Here is a 24,688-nt window from a genome sequence, read left to right on the forward strand (position 1 = left end):
ACGTTCCTCTGGTATTCCCTGCTTTCAGCTAAGATCCATCAGCTACAATGTCCCTAGTACCACGACTCCTTCTAAACCCAGCCTGGACTTCTGGCAGGTCTCTGCTGATGTGTTTGCTGTTCCAGTCATTTTCAGTTTCAGGTTTTGCATAAGTGCAATCAAATGTGCAGGGATTCCCATTCTTCTCAAGATTCAGGAACAGCTGTTATTGGGTAAAAGCGGTGCTGAGAGAAGAGTCTTCTTTTTCTGGCTCTCTGTATGGGCAAAATGACTCCAGCAAACCTAAGAGGAACAGGTTCTTTTTAGTTGTTGGAGGAAAAAACCCACCATGCTAAATTGAGAAGAAACCTCTGTGTGTGTGTGTGTGAGAGAGAGAGAGAGAGAGAAGAATCTAAAGTGATCTGAGGATAAAACAGACATCATCCACTAACTCAAAAAGCACTGCTGTCAACTGGGAACCGATTCATAGCTGACCCTCCAGCAAGTTTTCAGAGGCTGTAAATCATGCAGAAGGAGATTGCCCATCCTTTCCCTGTGAATACCTGGTGGATTCACACCTCCCTACCCAGAAGGCCACTTTTCATTGTTGTTGTTAGATGATATCAACTATCCCTCACAGAGACCCTTATAAACAGCAGAACTGAAGCCTGTCCTGTCTTGTGGCATCCTCACAATCTTTGACACACTCATGCCTATTGCTGTAGTCACTACTTCGATCCACTTGGTTGAGGGTCTTCTTCTCCCTCACCATTCCTCTACCCTAAGCATGAGGTCCTTCTCAAGGAATAGCCTTTTCTAGCCACATGCCCAAAGTATGTGAGACGAAACTTTATCAACTTTGCCTCCAAGGAGCACTGTGCCTGCACCTTCTCCAAGACATACCTGTATTCTTTTGGCAGTTCAAAGGAGGGGATGATAATAAGGACTCTTCTCCAACACCACAGCTCAGAGGCATCAGTTCTTCTTCTGTCATCCTTACTCATTGTCCAGCTCTCAGATGCGTAGCAAGTGAATGAAAAAACCATGGACTGAATCAGGCACACCTTGGTCCTCAGACACCATTGCTCCTCAACAATTTGGAGAGGACATTGGCTACAGACTTTTCCAGTCCATATGTCTCCTGATTTCCTGACTGCTGGTCCCAAGTGTCCTGGTTGCGGATGAAAAGTTTCAGATCGAAGACAAGAACACATTGAGGTATAAAAATTTCTCAAAGTTTAGGAGAGCTCTGGTGGCCTAGTGGCAAGAAGCTGCAACTACAATCCCAGAGGTGCACGGTTCGAATCCACCAGATGCTCTGCCGGGGAAGGAGGGGCAATCTCCTCCTGTACCAGTCAGATCTGATTTGACGGTACACTCACACAAAAATAATTAAAAAAAAATTTCTCAAAGTTTATTGACAGCAATAGCAGTAGCACTGTATATGGGGCTTTTGCAAGTGTGTTATCTCCTTTAGGGGGTTGATTTTGCAGTAGCTCATTGGTGCATTAAGTTTCTGCGACTTTCTGGTTTTGGGAAAAGTCCTGATATGGGAATATCTGAGTTTTGGTTTTGGGAAAAGTCCTGACATTTGAATTTCTGAGTTGAGCTTCAACCTCCATTTTGATTTTTAGCCTAACGGTGGATCCAACTCCCTAAAAGCAGTAATATTGTGAACAGAAAATTCAATATAACTGTTTAGTCAGGACATTCAGATTCCAACTGTTAACTCACCTTACCTATTTGCTAAGACTTAAGGGTTAGGTAATACCCAGATCAAGTGTCTGAGTGGTACAAATGTTCACGTCCTTGCTGTTGGTGAAGCCAGTGGTGCAAGTCCTCCGAGAGGTGCCTTGGAAGAAGGGCCTGGAAATACACTTCAAAACATTCAGCCTTGGAAGACCTTGTGCCTACAGTTAGTTCTCTGATACATATCACATTGACATCAAGTTGATTCCAATTCATAGTGACCCTCCATTGGGTTTCTGAGGGTATAAATCTTTATAAGAAAACAGTGTCCATCTTTCTCCTATGAAGCAGTTGCTGGATTTGAACCTCTGAGCTTTTGGTTAGCAGCCTGAACTACTGCACACAGGCTTGCCAAAAGTTGGACTCTACTCGGTAGTAACTGTTTTTCTCTTTTAAAACAATACTCAACTCTAGATTGGCAATGATGAATTGGACCTTTGCAAATGTTTTTGCTGGGAGTATAATTTAGGATGATAGTTTACAGAAAGACTGTTTGACACATCTAGTTAACAGTTTTAATTTACTTGGCTCCACAGTCAACACTCTAGGTAACAGCAGCCAGGAAATCAAGAGATGAATTGCACTGGGAAAGTCAGCTGCCAGGGACCTCTCCAAAGTACTGAAGAGCAAGGACGTCAGGCTGGAGACTAAGGTGTGCCTGAACTGGGCCATACTCTTTGCAATAATGTGCTATGCATTGGAGAGCTGGAAATGATTGCGGATGATAGAGAGAACTGATGCCTTTGAGCTGTGGTGCTGGGAAAGAGTGTTGAATATACTGTGGTTTTCCCTGGAGAGGGTGAAGCCAGACTGCTCCTTGGAGGCAAGGATTCTGAGGCTTCGTCTGACATACTTTGGGCATGTTGCAAAGAGGGACCATTCCTCAGAGAGAGACATCGTATTTGGGAGGGTGGAGGGGCAGTGCAAGAGAGGAAGACCCTGGATGAGGTGGATTGATTCAGTGATTGGAGTAATGGGAGTAGGTGTGTCAGAGACAGTGAGATTGGCACAGGATAGAGCAGGGTTTCGGGTTCTTATACATAGGGTCTCTATGAGTCGCAAGCACATAACAACAACAACTAAAATTTCAAATGGCACACACCTTTTGATGTAGAGATTTGTTAGGAATTTTCACTCCAGCCACAGTCACACAAATACTGGTTGTTTACTGCAACATTGCTCATAAAAGAGAAAATTCAATATAACCAAATGTCTACCAACAAGGGGTGTCTGTGGAGGGGAATTTTATTCACTATTAAAAAGAATAATGTATCAACCAGAAGTACTGACAGAGAGACGCCATGGGATGGATAGTGGATGTATTTGCTTCTTGTCGTGTTAACCTTGTACGAGCCAGTTTCTCTGAACCTGAGTATTTGCTTCCACTAAGTGAGACTATTATTACTGAAATAGGATCTTGGATATAGTCCATTATATATGCATTACGTTTAGGACAGTGCTTGTCATGTAGCAAATGCACAATAATTAATAGTAACATAATTGTTATTTCTAAGAGGGGAAAAACCCCTCTTCAAGCTAAAGGATGCAATTGAAATGTACTGTTTTGTTGTTCTTGCCTTTTCTATTTAAGACAAAAAAAATCTAGCTTATACTATGCTGTTTGTTGTTGTTAAATGCCATCGAGTCATAGACAACTCATAGCGACCCTATGAGTGAAAGACTTGAAAACTTGTATAATTCTCATTGTTTCTCCACGTTCATAGAATTCCTGAAGGCAAGCTATTTCGGAAGTGGATGTGATTCCTGCTCCCAAGCTCATTTTAATTGGGGAGCACCAGCAAACACTGTCCACCATGGGTAACTACTATTGCATTTGGCACATCAGTGTCATGGTGTTCAGCCTCAGAGCAACCACGAGCTACCTGTGTACAGCAAATGGACAGACCAGGGCTATACCACTTAGAAGAATGTTTAACCAAAACCAATTTAAACCAGGCCTGATGGTGCAGATTAAAATCACCCGCCTTTGGCTTGGTAACATCACTTTCTGTCCACTAGGCCAACTGAACTCTCTCTATATTGTTGTTGTCGATAAATATCTAAATATTTCCTATAAAGTCTGAGATTTAGGAGATGGAGAACTTTTTTTAAAAAAAAAAGTGTTACATGCTGGCCTCCCACCAATGAGCACATTTTACTTTAAAAGCAATTAAATTTTAAAAAGGAGAACGAAGCTGAAGACCCAGTAATGTTGATGTGTTGTTCCCAGCGGCAGGTCTTCCCTTTGCTTAGCTGGACGCTGCTACAAAGGGTGTTCACATCTAACGTTTTGCTAAGTGGACAGAGGTATCATGCCCCTGAGAGGTACAGAACTCTAGACCAAAAAATCCACCCTCACAACACACTAAGAACCAAAGAACTCCTTCTAGTAATGTTTTTCTTGTGACAACAAAAAACACACTTGTTAATGCAGAAGAAATGAAAATCTTACAGAAATCTGATGTCAATATGATGGATTGGAAGTTTGTCCTATCATGCACCCTTGTCGCAGTCTCAGCCGTACTTAAACTATTGTTGCAGTCACTGTGTCACTGGATCTTCCTCAATTTCTTTGACCTTCCACCTTTCAAGACTGGCTGGCTATTGCCAAGCACTTCCTCTCTTTCAGTTTTACCAGACACACTCCTTGGCCACCTTGGGACATCCCAAATCCATAGTGATAGACTCTCTTTACACCAACCAGTTCTGGCTGAATACTCTGACTGAACCACCCCTGGGCTGATAGCCACCATCTCTAGCAGGGCAGACTAGCCTAGGCTCCTCTAAGGCCAGTCAAAACTGTCCCAGGCTCAGTGTTCCACAGCTCCTAGACACATCCTAGATACATCTTGAGACATCAGACAAGCAGAAATTCTGAGCTGAGTAGGCAGCTCAACTCCAGCCTTTTGCTGGGCTGGCAGATACACTGTCTCATAACATGCATGGTTTGTTGGGTTTTTTTTATAGTTACATGCTTGCTTGTTTTATAGTTTGTTCTTATAACACTCCTCTGTCAGTTTGTTGTGTGAAGGGGTGGCTTGTGCATTGCTGTTTACTTTCTACTTTGTATGTGTTGTTATTGTGTTCCTTAGAAGTAGAACCAACTCACAGCTACCCCTCTAGTGGGTTTTCAGAGGCAGTAAATCACACAGAAGATTGCTCATCATTCTCCCAAGAAACAGCTGGTAGATTTGAACAACTCACCTTTGGGTTAGTGGCACAAATCCTGTACCACTAAGCTACAAGAGCTGAACATGCCTTTTTATAATTTGCTCTAATGAACTTGTCTGTCAGTTTGCTGTACTGTGAAAACTTGCATGTTGCTGCATGCTGGGAGCAATGCCATTAGTCTTTCAGATACCAGTAGAGTCATCCATGGTGGATGGGTTTATAGGAGCTTCCAAACTGAGACAGGCCTGGCCATCCAGCAAACAGGACAGACCTTTTGAAATAATAGATCCTTAAGTGATTGGGGGTGAGGGTAGGGAGAAAAATGTGCAACAATGAATGACTGGAAACCCAAGTTCTTTATAAACTTCATTAAAATATCAGTTAAAAAATGGTAAAAAAAATAAAAAAGATAAGCTTCACAGTAATAAGACCTTGTGGGTCTTATACTTTGTTACAAAACAAAATGTATATGAATGATTGCATGAAAACCCAGTATATGTTGTAAACTTTCACTCCGTTAAAATAAATAAGATAAAAAGAAGAAAAACTAATAGACCCTTGAAAACGCTACGTAGAATGAGGGAATGTTAGAGGGACATTATTGGATATTGTGCTGGAAATGAACTCCTTTAGATTGGAAGGCACCAAAACAAACAAACAAACAAACAAAAACAGCCCAACCCTGAGATGCAATTGCTAACATCCATTACTAATTGAAATACAGGGAAAAAAATGAAGTATGACTCTAGGAGAATTAGAAGTCGTAAAAGAATTAAATGTACTCATGAAGATTGACATTGTGGGCACTAGAGCTGAGATGGACTGGTATTGACCATTTGAATCAGGCAACATATGATCTGAGAATGAAAAATTGAAGAGAAATGGTGTCACTTTCATTGTTACAAAAAAAGCCGTTTCACGATCTCTCCTGAAAGATACTGTGAGTGATAGGATACTATCCACATACATTCAAGGAAGACTAGTTATGAGGATTTTTACTTTCCTTTTGATAAGGGGCAGTCCACACTGTAATAATCTTTGATAAAAAGAGGTGCATCAGGTCCTCCTCACTCTTCAAATATATATATATACCTTTAACAAACCTCTCTAGACTACTCCAAATAAAGGCAAAATCAGAATTCTTTTGGTATTTACAATGTTGAAGATCAGGTATTTGAGCGCCCCCCCCCAAAAAAAATGTTTGCCTATAGAATTTTATTTCCTTCATTGTCTGCCAGAGGGTTGCATAAGTCTCTCTACAATCCCAACACTCTCAGAGCAAGGGGCACACACAAGTAGTGAAGAGACAAGACTCTAAGTGGAAATACAATTGTATTTCTTTTTATTATACAGAATCACGTAAGTAAAAATCAATAACAATCTCCAGGTAAAATGATTTGATCTGATTTGGTGCCATTCTTTCTGTATGCATAGCATTCTAAATTAAAAAATCAACACACATATGTCATATTTCAAAAGTTAAAGTACTAGCACATAAATGATGTAGTGTGTTAGGGAAATGGTCTCGGTCAACCACCCATTTTCGCAATTGAATTGACAGTTCCCTTTTTAAAAAACTTTTTTGTTCTCCTCCATAAAAGTTGCACTTGCAGAAATTACTTTCTAATTACATCATGAGAACACTACTTTTCTCCCGCCAGGTCATCTTCTTCTATAAAGAAGTCTTAAAGCAAGGTGTTGACATGCAACCTCCAGCACATTCAATTTTTTGTGTGTTTTGTGTGCTTCTAAATGTGGCATAACCAGTGAAGGAAAAAATCCTAAATTATATGGTGAAATACTGTCTGAATTATTCAGACGTAACAGAACTACAAATAGATATTGACAATGTATATACTTCAAGAAAATATATCTTCTTTTTTTTTTTTTTTAAATATGGGAACCAAAACCTTCAAAGAAAGATCTCTGAAATTATTTTCCAACTTCACTTTCTAATTCCTTTTCTATGGCAAAAATCATTTAAAAAAAGAGGAAGTTTATTGATTCATATAGGAATAAAAGGACTAGATAACCATGGTAGTTGCTTTACAATAAGAAATGTAATATAAATAGCACCATACTGTGGCTTCCTCAGGGAATTTTTTACTTGCTCTACAGGAAATAACCATTAAGAAACCTTACTTCAGTTTCTAGATTTAGTGTTCTTTGACAAAGTCCATACCTTATAGCTTTAAAACACAAATAAAAAGTAGTATATCTGGCTTTATCTAATAGTAAACATATAGTCAAGGTCTATGGTTTATTTTTGAAAAATAATTGATGTTCATGAATAAAAGTTCTAAATAACTTCACTAGAAAAAAATCATCTAGTATTTTATAATTCCATCAGCCTTTTAGAGAATTACTTCTAAAAATCAGCAATGCAAAAATCATCCATGTTTTAACTACATTTTCGTTTTAAAAAAAAGAGTATCTGTTTCTTGTGTTTAAAAACCTGAAAATGCATCTATAAAAATATTTCTTAAAAAATACAGTAACACTGCTCAGTTTTGTTAGGTCCCTTGTTGGTTTTGCGGATTTTTTTTCCCTCAGAAAGAATGTACAGTTCTCTGCGATTATTGCTAATAAAGAAGAAAAAGAACAGCGCTCCCGTCAATTCTGTAGCAACACAGAGATCTACGTCATCGGTTGCAGAGGGTTTAGAGAGAAAGGAGGGGGATCCTTTAAACCCCGAAAGCCTGGGGCCCTTCAGGAAAGAGAAATCACTTCATTACTGGAAGTCACAACAGACTCACGCTGTCACCCACTATGTGTCCAGCAACAACGCGTGCAGGACAAGGCCAATCCCACCCTTCTCCTCCCACATAAAGTGCACCGAAGCCTTCTTTGTTTCTACAGCAGAGTCTTTGGGGATAAAGGCCATAGTGGGAAATGGTGGCGTTTGTTCTTTCTGGCACCTTCCGCTGTTTTGCTTTGCGGGGACTGTGGCTTTTCTAACTTCATTTCCCAACTAGCAGCCTTCTAACTACATCCCTTAACTTCACTACTTCATCTCTGACCTTTTCACTTGCCTTCTTCCCAACCCTATTAAAGGTATTTTGCATATCTATAGTCATACTGAAGATCCGTGTCCCCAAATAAACCCCCTTGGAAATAAAATTGTTCCTCTCAGAGACCTGAATTATTAATGTCTTCCAAAACAATGCATTTTTTAAAAATATTAAATTCATAGGTTATAAATAATGTCAGTTGGAAAAAAAATTAAGCAATGGAGGACTTCATTGGCATGGCAGGAGGGCTGCAGTCCAGGTGAATTGATGCTTCCTCAGTCCTTCAAAGCTGTTCAAACAGCATCCTTGGTTATATAAGAGGTATTGAGTACATATTTCAGGCCTTGTCAGACCAACTGCAGCCAACAAGGTCAGGACAGTATAGTTAGAGATCCGTCTGCACTGAATTCAGAGGCACAAATCTCCACCTTATGCCCCCAGGGGCATTTTTTACATGTTGGTCAGAGATCTGCTCATCCTTCAGTTTCATAGATAAGATCATTTCAAACATTTGAAATCTCCAGAAGAAGCAAAATGGCCAGGCTTTAGAATTCAAAAAGCAACTGCTTATTGCAGTTACCATCAGGCTAGAAAGCTCTGGTGTCCCAATGTTACAGAAGCACTTCAAAAGTCAAAAATACACTTGCCACATGATTTATCAAAAATATTTGGCTGTCTTTTGCCATAAGCTACAAAATTAGAGTGCTTTATAATGTCCACAACAAATTCTAAGCTGCACTTGTTTGTTTTTTTTAAAAAATAATCCTAGTTGCAATTTTTAAGAAATTGTGCTTGATAAATGTTCAGAATTAGTACCAAAGTGGTGTCTTTCTTAAGATACGCAGTGTGAGTCCTCACACTTCAGTGAATGCAGCTCCTACTCTCCCATCGGAGGTCTTGTTATTTAGATGCTCAGCTTGAGAAGGATGATGGCCAAGCTGCCACAGGCCTGTCTGGGCCCTGAAAAAGACAAGCACTAAGAGCTATCCGAGCCAGGAGAGACTGAAAATTCCATTGTTCTCCCAACAGCAGAATGTTCGTATCCATGCAATGCTTTTTAAAGCTCAAGTTAAATATTTCTTAAAGCTTCTCACTCTACTGTCATTAATATGGTTTTTGAAATGGCAAATTGGGCCTAGTTTTGCGCACACATTTCCTGGACCAAGCCACTCATCAGAAATCACTGTCTGTGGTCAGCAGTTTTAATGGTTTGTAATCACGTGACTCACAGATTTCAACTACCAGTCATATAGCTTAGTCACGGCACAGCAGAGGGAAAGAAGGGGCAGTCATTCTGCAAAATCAATCCTGCAGAAACAAGACTGCCCACAGGGCTGCAGGCTGGCAGGAAATGAAAATAGAATGTTGGCAATTTGAACTTGAATTACTAGCAACCGAATCTAGGCAATGATTTAACTGGCCTTGAGGAAAAGACAGAGCGAGAGTCATGGAGGCAGAACCAGGTGCACCTGCAGACCAGCTCTGACCCATCACTTTTTCCAAGAAAATGAGACTCAGGAAAGATCAGGTCGCAGCTGCATCCAGGCTACAGTGGCACCAATTAGAGCCAGGTTAGAAAGGGCTCGTTTTTGTTCAGGGCCGACTCCACATCATTGAAGAGAGGGATTAGATCTTCAGATTCCAGCGTTCCCAGGTCAACGTTTGTGGCCGGAAGACAGTCAAGAAAATCCGGGAAGCGAGTCTGCTGGGGGTTGATGTTCATAGGGACCTGTGCCACGTTCTCTCCTGGAAGAGAGTGAAAAGGAAGAGATGGTAATTGTTTTATTTCAGTTCTTGAAAAAAGGAGAAGTTCAGAGATTGTGTAGCAATGAAAGAATTTTACTTTTCAAAGAGAAGCACGAACTGGCGGTGGGCGGGGGAGGTTGGGCAGGGAGAAAAGTGCAACAATGAATGAATGGAAATCCTAAGTCTCTGTGAATTTTCATTAAAATTAATAATGATTTAAAAAGGAGAAGTTCAAATATCAATATCACATTTCTGTTTACTTCCACTATGCCTATATTTAAACAGAAGATTACATTTGCTACAGGTCTGGAAAAACAAACAAAAAAATTGTCGCTGTGGTGAATTTCAGTCTCTGGTTGGCTGCTGGCACTCATAGGAGACAGAGCTGGGAGGAGAATCTTTCCTAGGCTTGTTTCCATAGACCATTCCTTTATAAAAGCCCAGCATGGCAAGTTCCAGGAGATGGGAAGGGAGCATGCAGAAGGCATTGTGAATCCTATGTGTAATCTGAGCCTTTCCCAGACCGTGAAGACCTATGGGGTGAAAAAGTGATGAGGCCTTGCCTGCAATAGAGACCTGGTTACAGACCTGTAATCCGAGGATTTAACATGAAGCTTCTATCTACCCACATTATCATCTGTATCTTCAAAGACAAGAGTGCAGGAATTTGTTTCAACTGTTGTTGTTGTTGTGTGCCATCGAGTCACTTACGACTCATAGCGACCCTATGTGCAACAGCCCTAAACCCTGCTCTATCTATCCTGTGCCAGTCGCACTGCCTCTGACACACCCATCCTGATTGCCCCAGTCACTGAATCAATCCACCTCATAGAGGGTCTTCCCTTCCTACGTCATCCCTCCACCCTCCCAAGCATGATGTCCCTCTGCAAGGACCTGTCCCTCTTTACAACATGTCCAAAGTATGTCAGATGAAGCCCCAGAATCCTTGCCTCCAAGGAGCAGCCTGGTTTAAGCCTCTCTGGGATGAATCTGTTTGTTTTCTTGGCAGTCCAGGGTACAGTTAATACTCTTCTCCAGCACCACAGCTCAAAGGCATCAATTCTCCTTCTATCCTCCCTAGTCATTGTCCAAATCTCACTATATTATTAAAAACTCCAGCTCTAAATGTCATTTTCAAAATCTTGGAGAAAGTGGGTCCTGCAAACCTTCTTCTCTTCTCCACACCCCGCACCCCTTCTCCACACCCCTACCTCTTCTCTATACCCCGCACATCTTCTCCACCACCCACCTCTTCTCCATACTCCTCCCTCATCCCTATGTACACCTCCCAGAGGATCACAATGCATACAAGCACACTAAGGTTCTGGGGGGTCCTACAGGAAAGACACTGAGTTTCTTTTAGTTAACTCAGCATTTCTTATACTATTTAGTTATCCATTTCTACTTAAGATAACTTTATTAATATTCTAATGAATTAGAGCTCTGAAAAGCATAGTTTAGAAAACACTGCACTAAAGAGAGTTTAAGTTATGGGATTTTCACATGGGGAAAATAGATGTTCTTTGCATGTTAACAGAATGGGAGAAAATAAATTTGAAGCTAGTTAAATGAGCTTTATATCTGTGTTGCAAGACACACTTCTCAGTTTCCTCAACTGTAAAATGGGTTTCTTTTTCAAGAATTTGAGTGGCTTTCTATATTGTGTCTAAGGCACATATACCACGGGAGAAGGATGGGCAATCTCCTCATGTGCAATTAACTGTCTCTGAAAACCCACTGGAGGGTCAGCTATGGGTTGGTTCTGCCTCGACACAGTACACAACAACAATAACAACAACAATGCACAAACATGCTCTAGGTATCATTCATGCATACAAGCAATCATACATAAAAATACCAAAAAATTTTTGAATAAATATTCTAAGAGAAAGAAAAATCCCAAGCATGTAAGCCCTATTAACTACACAATATAAGAACAAGGAGTTAATTTCAACAGCCACAAACAATTTTTCAGAAGGGATACAAATCAGCCTCAAAGACTGAGGAGCACTGACCACAAAGTTCAATTTAAAAAAAAAAAAATTAAAACCAAATTTGTGAAATTGCATTTCACAGTGTTGTTGTTAGGGAGCTCTGGGGCCTACTTGTAAGAAGTTGTGCTGCAATCCCAAAGGCACGTGGTTCAAATTCACCCGCTGCTCTGGGCGAGAAGGATGGGGAAGCTCCTTCCTTGTGATCGATTATCTGCCTCTGAAAAGCAGCTCCAAGATCAACTACGGGTCATTGTCGACTTGATGGCAAGTTGACTAAAACTCATAGCAACTCTGTGAACACCAGATCTTGTCCTACAAGTGTACAGACTTCTTTAAAAAAGTGCCTTCAAAGGTCACGATGCTGGGAGGGAAAAAAATCCCAGGAAAAGGGAATGCCAACCTGGGAAGAACTGATGGAAGAACAGTGTGGCTATGGCAGGAACAGAACATATAGAACTATTCGAAAGAGGAAGAGGAGAAGGGGGTGGAAGAAGGAAGAGAGGAAAAACATTAATTCTATGAAACACAAAGTATATGAATGAATGTATAAAACACATGAATGAAAAAAATAACAATGATACACACAATTGTGATTTGTTATTGGTAGGTCAAATAACTGACATTAGAGTCTCTGTTCCATGAGCCCTGGTGGTGCAATGGTTAAAGAGCTATCTACTAACAAAAAGGTGAGAAGTTCAAACCCACCAAATGCTCCCAGGAGAAAGATGCAATAATCTACTTGCATGAAGATTGATAACCCTGGAAATCTTCATCCTATGGGCAGTACCATCTGACCCTGCGTGGTAGATACAAACTGGAATCTATTCAGGGCAAGTGCTTTTGGTTGATCTCCCCTCCCTTCCTACTACTGTGATTATAAGCACATAAACCTCAATAGAGCAGGAACTCCAGTAAAGATTGAGTTTTTGTTTTCTACCAGCCTAGCTGGATGTATTTGGTAGGAAATGTGCTTTAATAAGCAATAGTTCTTTAATAACCATTTTGGTGGAGTAAGGATTTTAAGATACTCTGGCGGGCTGTTATGTTAGCATGAAATCTACCATGGTAATGTTTAATGGCAGCTTTGAATGTTATATGGGAAAAAAAGACTAGAAACAGGAGTGGCATTCACTTGCTAAACAACATGCCTTGGGAGACGCTATGAACTTTGATAAATGACGATAGTTATAGAAAGGCTTCAGGCCTTTTGTTCATAGGGGTGCTATGGGTTGTTCTCAACGGCAATCAACAACAACAACAAGGGTAATATTGGTTTACATAGGTTTAAAACAAAGTCTCCCATACATCAGGCTGTGTAATAAAAACAAATCCTTAAAAATAAAGATTAAAAATTTTACTTAAAATACACAAGGAGTAAATATGCATATCTTTAGAAGTGATAAAGGAAGACAAGCAATTTGCACTTGGGAGGTAGAAAAGTGTAATGACTTTTCCACAACTCATAAATTACTGACGACCCTTGAACAATGCTATGGATTGTAAAAGCAAGGCTAGACAGTTCTTTGAAAAAAATTAAGCTGAATGGAATAATCTAGCATCAATGTTGTCACATTGCCATCACAGCAGAACTGACTCTCGCAGACCCTCCAACGGGTTTGCAGAGGCACAGATCGCATGGAAGGACATGGGCCGTCTGTCTCCCATGGAGCCGTGGGAGGATCTGAACTGCTTGCCTTTAGGGGAGCAATGCAACTCTTTGGCCTTCAGAGCTCATGTTCATCACAAAACCCCACACGCTAAGAGTTGAGAGCCTTTTTATCAACCTTCATCTCCACTGAATTTCCATCTTAACGTTTCAATATCTCAACAGTATCTGCTTTTTTGTCCAAATGAAAGCTCTCTGTTGTGAAGATTTCCTCTCCTTTGTTTTCAGACATGGAAGCTGAGAAAACGAATTATTAAATTATTAACTTTATTAAAGTTAACAATCTCAGCATCTCTCCACGGAGGAACTTGCAGTCTTATAGTAATTTTTTTTAAATTTTTTTTTCTTTGAAGCTTTATTTTCCTTCTTTATAAATCAGGAAAGCTCAAAGTCAGTAACTCTGAAATATGTGTGATCAAGCCAGACCTGTAACCTCAAGGTTCCTTCCTATTTTAGAGAGTGTTTCTACAGATTTACATGTGGGAAATCCAAGGTCTAGGGAGGCTGTAGACCCCAAGTCATTGCCAGCAAGCTGAGGAGCAAGGATGCACACTGAAATCTGTCCATAGACACGTAGTTCTTTTTCTTTGCAGAACACCACTGCTTTTCACATTATGACGTCAAAGCACTTCCTACTCACCCACTTGAAAACACTTGAAAAGACATAGAGTAGAACCCATCTTGCCCCCACTTTAACATCAAGCTTCAACTGCAATCTCTGGAGCTTCTCCTTTCATTTCACTTTGCTTTTCATTCTTACTAGTCTCACAGTGTTTAAAAGATAAAAGTAAACAGCTACTAAACTTGGGAAGGAGCCACTCCATAATGTTGTTCCCAAGAAGTCAAAATAACTCTCACACTTAAAAAAAGAAAAATACAGAAAGAGAAGAAGGGTGGGAAAAAACTGAAGTAATAAACTGAAGAATAGCAAAAGGAACATTTCTAATCATTCCCATGTGACTCTTCCAGGGACAGGCTGTGCGAGCTTCTGAATGTTGAGACGACAGCCTCCAGCAGGACTTCAGAGCAGCTGCTCTGAGCATCACTCCTTATGTGACAGCCAGTTAAGGGTTCAATTTTTGATGCCACGGACAATTTGGATGCAGAGCATCAAGAGGAACCATCTAAAAGCAGAGGGCTAAAACCTCAGGTAGCGTGGACAAGTGAAACTCTTTCTTATAGTCATTGAACAGCTTTCAACCAACAGTGACAATAAAGGAGAAATTTGCTTCCTAAACAACATGTGTCTCTATGAACTTTGATAAATGTTGATAGTTGTAGAGGGGCTTCGGGCCATTTGTTCATAGGGTTGCTATGAGTCATGCTTGACTTGAAGGCAATCAACAACAACAATGAATGCAAAAATAATCAAACAATGTTATTACTATCACACACAAGCAAAATATTGCTGAAGATCACTCAAAAATGGCTGGAACAGACAGGGAATTGCCAGGAATTAAAGTGGAATTTAGAAGAGGCAATGGCACCGGGGATATCATTGCTGATGTCAGATGGATCCTGGCTGAAAGTAAGGAATACCAGAAGAATGTCTACTTGTGCTTGATTGACTATACAAAGGCATTTTGACTGTGTGGATCATGAGAAGTTGTGGCTGACATTGAGAAGAATCCCAGAGCACGTAATTGGGCTCGTGAGGAACCTATACCTGCAGCAGGAGGCTGTTGTGTGAACAGAGCAGGGGAGCACTGCTTGGTTTGGAATTAGAGTGTACATGGGGGATGTATTCTGTCTCCATACCTGTTCAATATATATGCTGAGCAAATTATCCGAGAAGCTAGACTCTATGAAGAGGAATGTGGCATCAGGATTGGAGGGAGACTCATCAATAACCTGCATTATGCAGATGACACAAACTTGCTTGCTGAAAGTGAGGAAGACTTAAAGCACTTGTTGCAGGAGATCAAGAAATGCAGCCTTCAGTATAGATTGTGTCTCAATATCAAGAAAACAAAGATTCTTACCACTGGACCAATAGGTAGTGTCATGACGGATGGAAAGGGGATTGAAACTGTCCAAAACTTCATTTTGCCTGGATCCACACAACTAACACCTTTGGTACGAGCAGTCAGGAAATAAGGAGATGCATTGCAATGGGAAAATCTACAGTGAGGAACCTTTCCAAATTATTTTTTTTTTTCCTTTCCAAATTATTGAGGAGTAGTGATGTCAGTTCGAGGACTAAGGTTCATCAGATTCAGGCCATGGTCTTTCTGATTACTAGCTATGCATCCTAGACCTGGACAATGAGTCAGGATGACAGAAAAAGGATTGATGCCTTTGAGCTGCGGTGTTGGAGAATAGCATTGAATATTCCATGGATGACCAAGAAAATGAATGGGCATGTCTTGGAGAAGGTGCAGCCAGAATGCTCTTTGGAGGCAAAAATGATGAGGCTTCGCCTCACATACTTTGGACATATTGCTAGGAGGTGCTATTCCTTGGAGAGGGACACAATGTTGGGAAGGGTGGAGGCTCGGCGAAGGAGAGTAACATCCTCAACCAGGTGGATTGACAATGTGACTGTTGCAAGGGGCTCTTGTGTGTCAGGAAATGTGAGGATGGCATAGAACAGAACTGGATTCTATCTTTTGTTCATAGGGTCGCCATGAGTCATACTTGACTCAATGGCACCTAACAACAACAATGAATGCCAAGTAATAGATGCCTCAGCTGCACTTTACTTTTGGTTTTAGAATATTCTAGAACTTATGCCATTTCTAATTATTAGTCTGCTCTGTTAAGGTGGCTGCTGCTGGTGACCGTATGAACAACAGAACAAAATATTCCTGTGCCATCAGCCTGATTACTTGCCAGTCAGACGGTTGTGACCCACTGGATTTTCACCGCCTGATTTTTAGAAGTAGATTGCCAGGGCTTTCTCCCTAATCAGTGTTAGCCTAGAAGCTCTGCTAAGAATGGCTTAGTGTCATAGCAATGCCTCCTCTGGCCAATCAACGATGGCTGTTCAAGCGGTCAAGAACTGAATCTGAATCACCCATGTAGAAGGAGAGAATTCCACCACTTAACCACCACTGTCCTCAGTGAAATCTAGATTTCTAGATTAGACTAATATTATTAAATTAAGTTTTTTCGGTTTTTTGTTTGTTTTCCCCTTCAGCTGAAGTTTCTTGAAAAGGAGGGCACAGATAGATTATCCAAGAAGCCTTCTGGAAGTTGAATTGAAGAATGGATAGGCCATGAGCAAGGCAAAAGTCACCTTGATTGCCTTCATCCTGCTTGGTGAGGGAGGTAATGCTGGAACTTGGAGATTAAGATTTAGAATCCTTCTAATTGCTTAATTCACCATGTTGTTATGTGCTGTCGAGTCTGCATCTTAACCTATTGCCACAGCCACTGCGCCAATTCAGAATTCAGCCTGTTGACAGTCTTCTTCTCTTGTTCTAGCCTTCCAAGAATGATGTCCTTTTCTAAGGACCTGCCCCTCTCGGCATGTTCTCCAGGAAAGACCTGTTTGTTCTCTTGGCAGTCAATGGTATATTTAATACTTTTCTACACCGTAATTCAAAGGTATTGATTCTTCTTCTGGTTTCCTCAGTCACTGTCCAGCTTTCAGATGCATATCAAGCAACTGAGAAGGCCATGGCTTGGATCAGATGCATCTTAGTCTTTAAAATGACATTTTTGCTCTTTAATGCTCTGGAGAGGTCCCTAACAGTAGATTTTCCCATTGCAACAAGTCTTTTAATTTCCTGACTGCTGGAGCCAAGGGTGTGGATTTAAGCAAGATGAAATTATTAACAACTTTAATTCTTTCTCCAGCTATTAGAAAGCTATCTAGTGGTGAGAATTTCTGTTTTCTTCATGTTGAGATGCAATCTGTTTTGAAGGCTTTAGTCCTTGATCTTCTGCAGCAAGAGTGTCAAGTCCTCACTTTTGGGAAGCAAGGTTGTGTCAACTGCATGAAGAAAGTTGTTGATGAGTCTTCCTCGGATCTTGATACCACTTTCCTTTTCATAAAGTCCAGCCTCTTGAATGATCTGTTCAGCACATAGATTGAAACGGTCTGGGGAAAGGATACATCCCTGGCACACTCCTTTCTTCATTTTGAATCATGTTTAGTGTTCCCTTGATCTAGGTATAGGTTTGGCGTGAGTACAATCAAGAGTTCTGAAATTCCCTTTCTTCTCAGTGTTAGCCACAATTTGGTGTGATCCACACAATCAAATGTCTTTTGATTTTGAATGCAGTGAATGTAATGAGAAAATTTGCATGTGAAGCTGAACTGCGACACTAGTGTATCAAATGCGAGACGGGTTACCCACGGTGTTTGGTGGAGCTCCCCGATTAAAACAAGCTTGGAAGCAGGAGTGGCATCCACTTCCAAAATAGCTTGCCTCTGGAAACCCTATGAACCTGGAGAAAAGACGAAAGTTATACAAGTGTCCAAGTCTTTTGTTCATAGGGTCGCTATGAGTCATCTACTACTCGAGGGCACTTAACAACAACAACAACAACAGCATAGAGAGATCAGTTGACCTAGTGGACAGAAAGTGATAATGCCAAGCCAAAGGTGGGTGACTCTAATCACAGCCCTAAAGCCTGTTTTAAATTGTTGTTGGTCAAACAGTCTTCTAGGTTGTATAGCCCTGGTGTGTCCACTTGCTGTACAGAGGTAACTTGTGGTTGGTGTGAAGCTGAGCACTGTGACACTGATGTGTCAAATGCGAGACTGGTTACCCATGGTGGACAGTGTTTGGTGGAGCTTCCTGATTGAAACAAGCAGGAGTGGCATCCACTTCCGAAATAGCTTGCCTCTAGAAACCCTATGAACCTGGAGAGAAGACAAAAGTTATACAAATGTCCAAGTCTTTCGTTCACAGGGTCACTCTGAATCACCTATGACTTGACGACACTTAACAACAACCACCACCACCACCTAACAATTAGCCAGTATGAGTTTCTCAAGAGAGAGCTTGGTAGACTAATCCCGAGGGAGTTGAGCTGCTAATCCAAAGGCAAGATCTCTCTGCTGGTTTGAATCAATCAGGAGATAGATGAGAAATCTCCTACCTTCTGATTGACAGCCTCCGAAAACCCACTGGAGGGTCAAGTATGGATAACCCCCAAGTTAACAGCAAAGTTTTTTTTTCTCATTTCTCAAGAGAAAAAGGGTCTGCCATATTACAACTAAAAACTAGAAAAGCACAAATATTTCATTGCAGAAGGAGAACAAAGCAAACTATGGGATTTTAATAAAACTATGAAGAAAGGGATATAGGAAATATGAACGAGGGAGAAAAAGGAATTTCAAACCCTGTGTCCATATGTGAAATGATATTTGCAAAAATAAAAGGGAGTGGCTGGAGTTTATTAACAGTGCTGGGGAGGGAGTTGGGGGTTCAGGCAGCTTTTTCACTGCCAGCGTCTGCTGATAATTCGTGGCTGGATTTTAGGACTGAAATGAGTGAAGAGATGATTTCAACTCACACACACTGCCCACGCACTCCCAGGCCCGCTCTCACCTGTGTCCATCTCATCCACGTTGCTGAGGAAGTCTTCCGGAGTGGTGGGGACACTGTAGGACCCCAGTCCCAGGCCACTGTCTGTGCTCTGCTCCCTAGAATGATATGGCCCTCTGAAGAGCAAAAGAGGGTACAGCATCAGCATAGGCTCATCAAGCAAACAGTCACGAAACCCTAAACCAATACAGCCCTTCCTGCTCAGCTTCCCCGCTCAGGAAACAAACGTGGGTCCTGAGTCTCCTTTCTCCTTTGAAGCATAAACCCACTGACAGTAAATGGACACGGATTCTCTTTTCGTCTTAAGACAGCAATTTGAAGATGGGTGGAAGGAGGGGTAGGTAAAAGAAATGGGAAAGCTCCCATGTGAAAAACAATGTATACGAACTTTGTAAGTTAACCAGTATAAAATAAAAATTTTATTTAAGCGGGGGCGGGGGGGGAGCTTTGCTAAACACTGCTGATACTGTTGAAATCTTTGAGTTTCTTCACAGAAAATTTTGACTTAAATGTCCAAGAATTTCACTTTCCCACATAGGTAACAATGGTTAAAAAAAAACTGGCTGCCTTTTTAAACCTTTTTTCTTCTATGATTTTTATCCTACATTATCCAGAAAAGAAATACAAATATTAAAATATATAACTGAAAAGAATGTCCAGGTTGACAACAAAAGACAATGTTATCATTTTATTATTTTTATTAGTATTCATTATTTTATTATTTTTACTCTTCAAAATTCATAGAGTTTGTGATTTATATTTAATGAGAATAAAGTCAAATTTCAATTGAGATAATGGGGAAAACAAACAAAAAAGGCAATTTGAATACTGTTCTACATATAGATACAAATGAGTTTTGGGTTTTTTTTATAAAATTTTGTTTTTTTATTCTTTTTATGTGTGTGTACTGCCAAATCGGATCTCACTGGTACAGGAGGAGATTGCCCCTCCTTCTCCAGCAGAGCATCTGGTGGATTCAAACCACGTATCTCTGGGATTGCAGTGCAGCTTCTTGCCACTAGGCCACCAGAGCTCCCTACAAATGAGTTTTTAAATCAGAAAATTATAGTGGGTATGACTTACAGATACACACACATGCAGGGAATAAAAAGCATAAGTATCTGATGCACCTTTATCTCCTATCTTTACCCCACCCCCTACACTGCCCACTAATTAACTTTGGACACAGTAATAATAATAAATAATAATAAATTCAGGACTAACTCATTCATTTCCACAGAGGAAGGAAGAAAGGAGACTTGTGGGGAAGTGAAGATGGGGCTAAGCTATCATTTAAAACCATCAAATGGAAAGAGGCCAAATCTGAGTGGTGAATCCACCGGCAAACCCATATTGCTCTGTATAATTTTTCCTACATTTGAAACACTTTTCAATCAATAACTTAAAAGTCTCTCATAATTGTATTTCTTTACTTACCAGGAGCTTTTATAAGAGTAGGAAACGGTATAAGAAATAGCGTTTTTAAAGCTGTAATTAAGGTTGATTACTTCTATTCATGATTATATGTCTAGCTAACTGGTCTAGTTGCAAGAAGCTGTGCTGCAAACCTGAAAGCACACAGTTCGAGGCCAAAGATGGACAATCTCCTCCTCTGTGATAAACTGTCTCTGAAGACCCACTGGAGGGTCATCTATGGGTTGGTTCTGAATCGAGGGGACACAACAAAAATAATAATTTGCCTTTTACTTCTCAGTTCATTTTTTTTAAATCCCTTTTTAAATTTAAATCATTTTTCAAACTTCAAAATTGTTTCAGAGTCACAATGAACTAGCAAAAAAAAAAATTCTCATGTATCTTTCACTCAAATTCCCCCAGTGATAACATCTTTTATAAGCAGAGAACAGTTCTCAAAACCAGGAAGTTGACATTGTATAATGCTATTAGCTAAACTATAGACCTTACTCTGATTTCACCATAAATATTATCTTACAAATGTTTTGTTCTCTAATTGCCATCTGACATATTTTTGGGTTTTTTTGCTGTCTACACAAAACCACAAGACTCTTCCAAATAACTACTACACAACACCATCTTGCACAGTTCATCTCCAAATACAAATTTCTGACTAGGGGCTTACTCCATGTCATGTAATCAACTTTTGAAATTGCAAATTTAAGTCACCCAGATGTTTTCTTCCCTTCCGTTCTCTCCCAGCACCTCCCTTCACTTTCTTTCTCTTCTCTTCTCTTCTCTCTCTCTCTCACCTCAATTCACCCTGTAAGCTTTCTACATTTTTCCAACATAACCTAAAACCTATGAAACTCCAGACCAAATAACAAAGAAAGCAAAAAAGAAGTGTCCCCCAACTATTAACTTACCCATTGAGGAAAGGATCAGAGCCATTGTTACTGATGGATCTCACGTCAGGGTTCATGGCAGGTGGGTTGACCACAGGAGCTTGCATGGAGGCCAGGACCTCAGCTTCCATGGGGAGCTGCCTACAGAGAGCAGCTTCCTGCAGGAATATGACAGAGGAGAAGGAGGAGTTACTCACCCAGCGCCATAAGAACTGGAGCAAAGTATGTTTCATGGCATTACTTCTCACCAGGAAAAATTACTTTCTCTGGAAAACATCTTAACTAAGGAGTCACATTGTCAATTTTGGTAAAATTAAGGAGAAGCTCTGCTAATACTTGACCTCTGGGCACTCAAGAACTAATTGTCCCTCGCTCCAACTGTCTGATCACCCCATCACATCTAGACTTCTCAATAAGGCTCTTATACTCCAAGTTCTTGGTCAAATCACACCGGCCTTTGTCATTCTCAGGTCAGTAGAAGTGTAAGATGACCAAGCTCAGGCTTTATATTAAATCACATCTGACAATTTTACGTCACAAGTCAGGACAGTAAAACAATCAACTGAAACATCTGTTGTCAGTCAGTTTTTCTTCTTGGCTATATTTATTGATTAAAATGACCATGCATTGGAAAATCATGCAGACGTCACTCAAATACCATTGATGATTAATTGATATAATGTTGTTGTTGACTGCTATCGAGTCAAGCACAACTTATAGACACCCTATGAATAAAGGGCCTGAAGCCTTTCTATAACTATTGTCAAAGTCCATAGAGTTTCCAGAGGCATGTTGTTTAATATTAGAAAAAAAAAATGCACTAGCATCATTATTTTCTTTTTAAGCCAGCATTATGTTGTTAAAAAGAATCTAAAAAGTGGCAAATTTATTGAATGAAACTGGATGGTGAAGAGATCGAGATTGTTCACAGCTTCAGTTTGCTCGGCTCCACAGTCAATGCTCTTGGCACCAGCAGTCAGGAAATCAAAAAACGTATTGCAATGGTAAAGTCTGCTGTTAGGGACTTCTCTAAAGTACTCAAGAGCAACGGTGTCTCTTTGGAGACAAAGGTGCGCCTGATACAGGCCATGGTCTTTGCAATCACTTGTTATGCATCAGAGAGCTGGACAATGACTAGGGAGGACAGAAGGAGAATTGACGCCTTTGAGCTGTGGTGCTGGAGAAGAATATTACAAACATTCATCCTGGAGAGGGTTAAACCAGGCTGCTCCTTGGAAGCAAGGATTCTGGGGCTTCGTCTGACATACTCTGTACATGTTGCAAGGAGAGACAGGTCTTTGGAGAGGGACATCATGCTGGGTAGAGTAGAGAGGTATATGCAGGAGGGGAAGACCCTCCATGAGGTGGATTGATTCAGTGACTGGGGTAATCAGGATGGGTGTGTCAGAGGCAATGTGACTGGCACAGGATAGAGCAGGGTTTAGGGCCTGTTGAACATAGGGTCTCTATGAGTCGCAAACAACTTGACGGCACATAACAACAGCAACAACATAGCTTCCCTGTGTTGGCAAAAACAATCACACAGGACATTCCTTTTCCAAAATGCTACACTTTCAAATCAACTATGAGATATCATCTCACCCCAGTCAGAATAGCAAAATTTAACAGAACAGCAAGCAAAATCTGCTGGTGAGGTTATGGAGAAACTGGAACCCTTATTCACTGTTGGCGGAAGTGTAAAATGGTGCAACCCGTGAAAGCAGTATGGCGCTTTCTCAAAAAAGTTGCAAATAGAGATACCATTTGACCCAGCAATTCCACTAACGGGAATATACCCCAAAGAGACCACAACTGACATCCAAGCAGATATATGCACACCCATGTTTATCGCGGCTTTGTCCACAATAGCAAAGAGTTGGAAACAACCTAATTGCCCATCAACAAACGAATGGATAGAGAAGCTGTGGTATATTCGCACAATGGAATACTATGCTGCATTGGAAAACAAGGAACCCATGCAATATTATTCAAAATGGGTGACCCTGGAGGACATTAGGCTGAGTAAAGTATCTCAGTCACGAAAGGACAAATATTGCATGATACCACTATTGTAAAACAGGACTGACAGTGGGGTTGGGGGGAGACTGAGAAGGATGGGTTCAATAATGTATACTGCATTGAAACAGATGAGGGAGAAAGCTGTTTAAAAGGGATATGTGATTAGGTATTTTTGTCATGGCAGGAGTCCAGAGCAAAGGCTGCATAGTGGAGTGGACCTGGTGGAGGGTTTGTAAAACAATGAAAGAATTTTTCTTTTACTTTTCCCAAGAGGATAGTGTATTAGTGTGGAGGGTTGGGAGGGGGAGAAAGTGTAACAATGAATGAATGAAAATCCAAAGTCTCTGTAAATTTTCATTGAAATTAGTAATAAATTAAAAAACAAATTTAAAAAAAAGCTACACTTTCCAAAAGAGAACACTCTGCTTATACTTGCATCCCAAACCAAAGTTAGGCTCTTCCCCGTGTTTATGCCTATCAGTTTTCATGTTCCAGGCTGAAGTCATTGGTCTCACCATCTCACAAACCCCAAAACCAAGGATACAAGGGCAAACAGAACATTCAGGCCATCTAAGGAAGAGTATCTTTGCCAGATCTCTTCCAGCCCTGACATGCTATGATTTTAGAGAGGAGCTGCTGTCTAGACAAGTCTTAGTGAAGTCATTGGCTATAAAAACTTTCAGTTACTGGAGTTCACGATAATGTTACTTAGAGTTATGGTCATATGTTTCTTAAAATCATGAAAGACCTACTGGAGTGATAAGAAGAAACTTAGACTGAAATAAGTACCCTGACTCCAGACCAAGAATCCTCTGGGTCACTTCTGTTCATTCATATTGCACAGAAACAAAACATGTAGGTAATGTGATTTTTATTCACAAATTCATTTAAAAAATCATGGAGATTTTCTTTAAAGGGGATTTTAGTCTACAATCCAAATCTTAGAAGTGTCTTCTGAACAAATCTAAAAAAAAATCCAATTATTTTATAATAATTGTGTTTACATGTTGGGAGAAACTTAATTTTGAAACAAAAGCTTTCTTGGAAGCATTATGTGGAAAACAATGCATAGTGTCTGCCTGAAGCTGGTTTTAAGGAACCTACAGCCCACCAGTGCCAATCCCTCTGGCACACAGCTTGAAACCACAGCTTGAAAACATCGCATCTATGATAATAATAATACCCAGATCTTCATAAACCATAAATACAAGAGCTGTTTGGATGCTGGGCACATTGTGAGGGGGGCCAGTCCTTGGGAAAAGGCATCCTGCTGGGAAATATGGAAGGTCAGAGAAGGAGAGGAAGATTCTCAACCAGATGGACTGACACAATGACTGTAACAATGGGCTCAGGCATAGGAGAGGTTGGTACAGGATAATGCAAGGTCCAGTTCTATTTTTCATAGAGTTGGTATGAGTCATAGTCAGCTTGATAGCACCTAACAACAACAACAGCAAGAACTTGTGTTATTTAAAAGAAAAGTATCACTCTATCTAAGTAGGATGACAGGGGGCTCTGGTATCACAGTCCATAG

The 24,688-nt window shown here is 40.5% G+C and overlaps 1 protein-coding gene across 1 annotated transcript in view; it reads right to left on the minus strand.

Moving 5' to 3' along the window:
* Nucleotides 1-9,471: 9,471 nt before the first annotated feature.
* WWTR1 (WW domain containing transcription regulator 1) overlaps nucleotides 9,472-24,688 on the minus strand; it is a 179,962-nt gene continuing 164,745 nt past the window's right edge. The window contains exons 4-6 of the mRNA XM_006895562.1: nucleotides 21,157-21,293; nucleotides 18,821-18,933; nucleotides 9,472-9,656 (exon numbers count right to left, since the gene is read on the minus strand). Of these exons, the coding sequence (XP_006895624.1) occupies nucleotides 9,472-9,656; nucleotides 18,821-18,933; nucleotides 21,157-21,293 (435 nt within the window). The remainder of the gene's footprint in view (nucleotides 9,657-18,820; nucleotides 18,934-21,156; nucleotides 21,294-24,688) is intronic.

This window comes from Elephantulus edwardii, unplaced genomic scaffold, assembly GCF_000299155.1.
Source record: "Elephantulus edwardii isolate Elephantulus edwardi_28Jun2011 unplaced genomic scaffold, EleEdw1.0 scaffold00169, whole genome shotgun sequence".
NCBI lineage: Eukaryota > Metazoa > Chordata > Mammalia > Macroscelidea > Macroscelididae > Elephantulus > Elephantulus edwardii.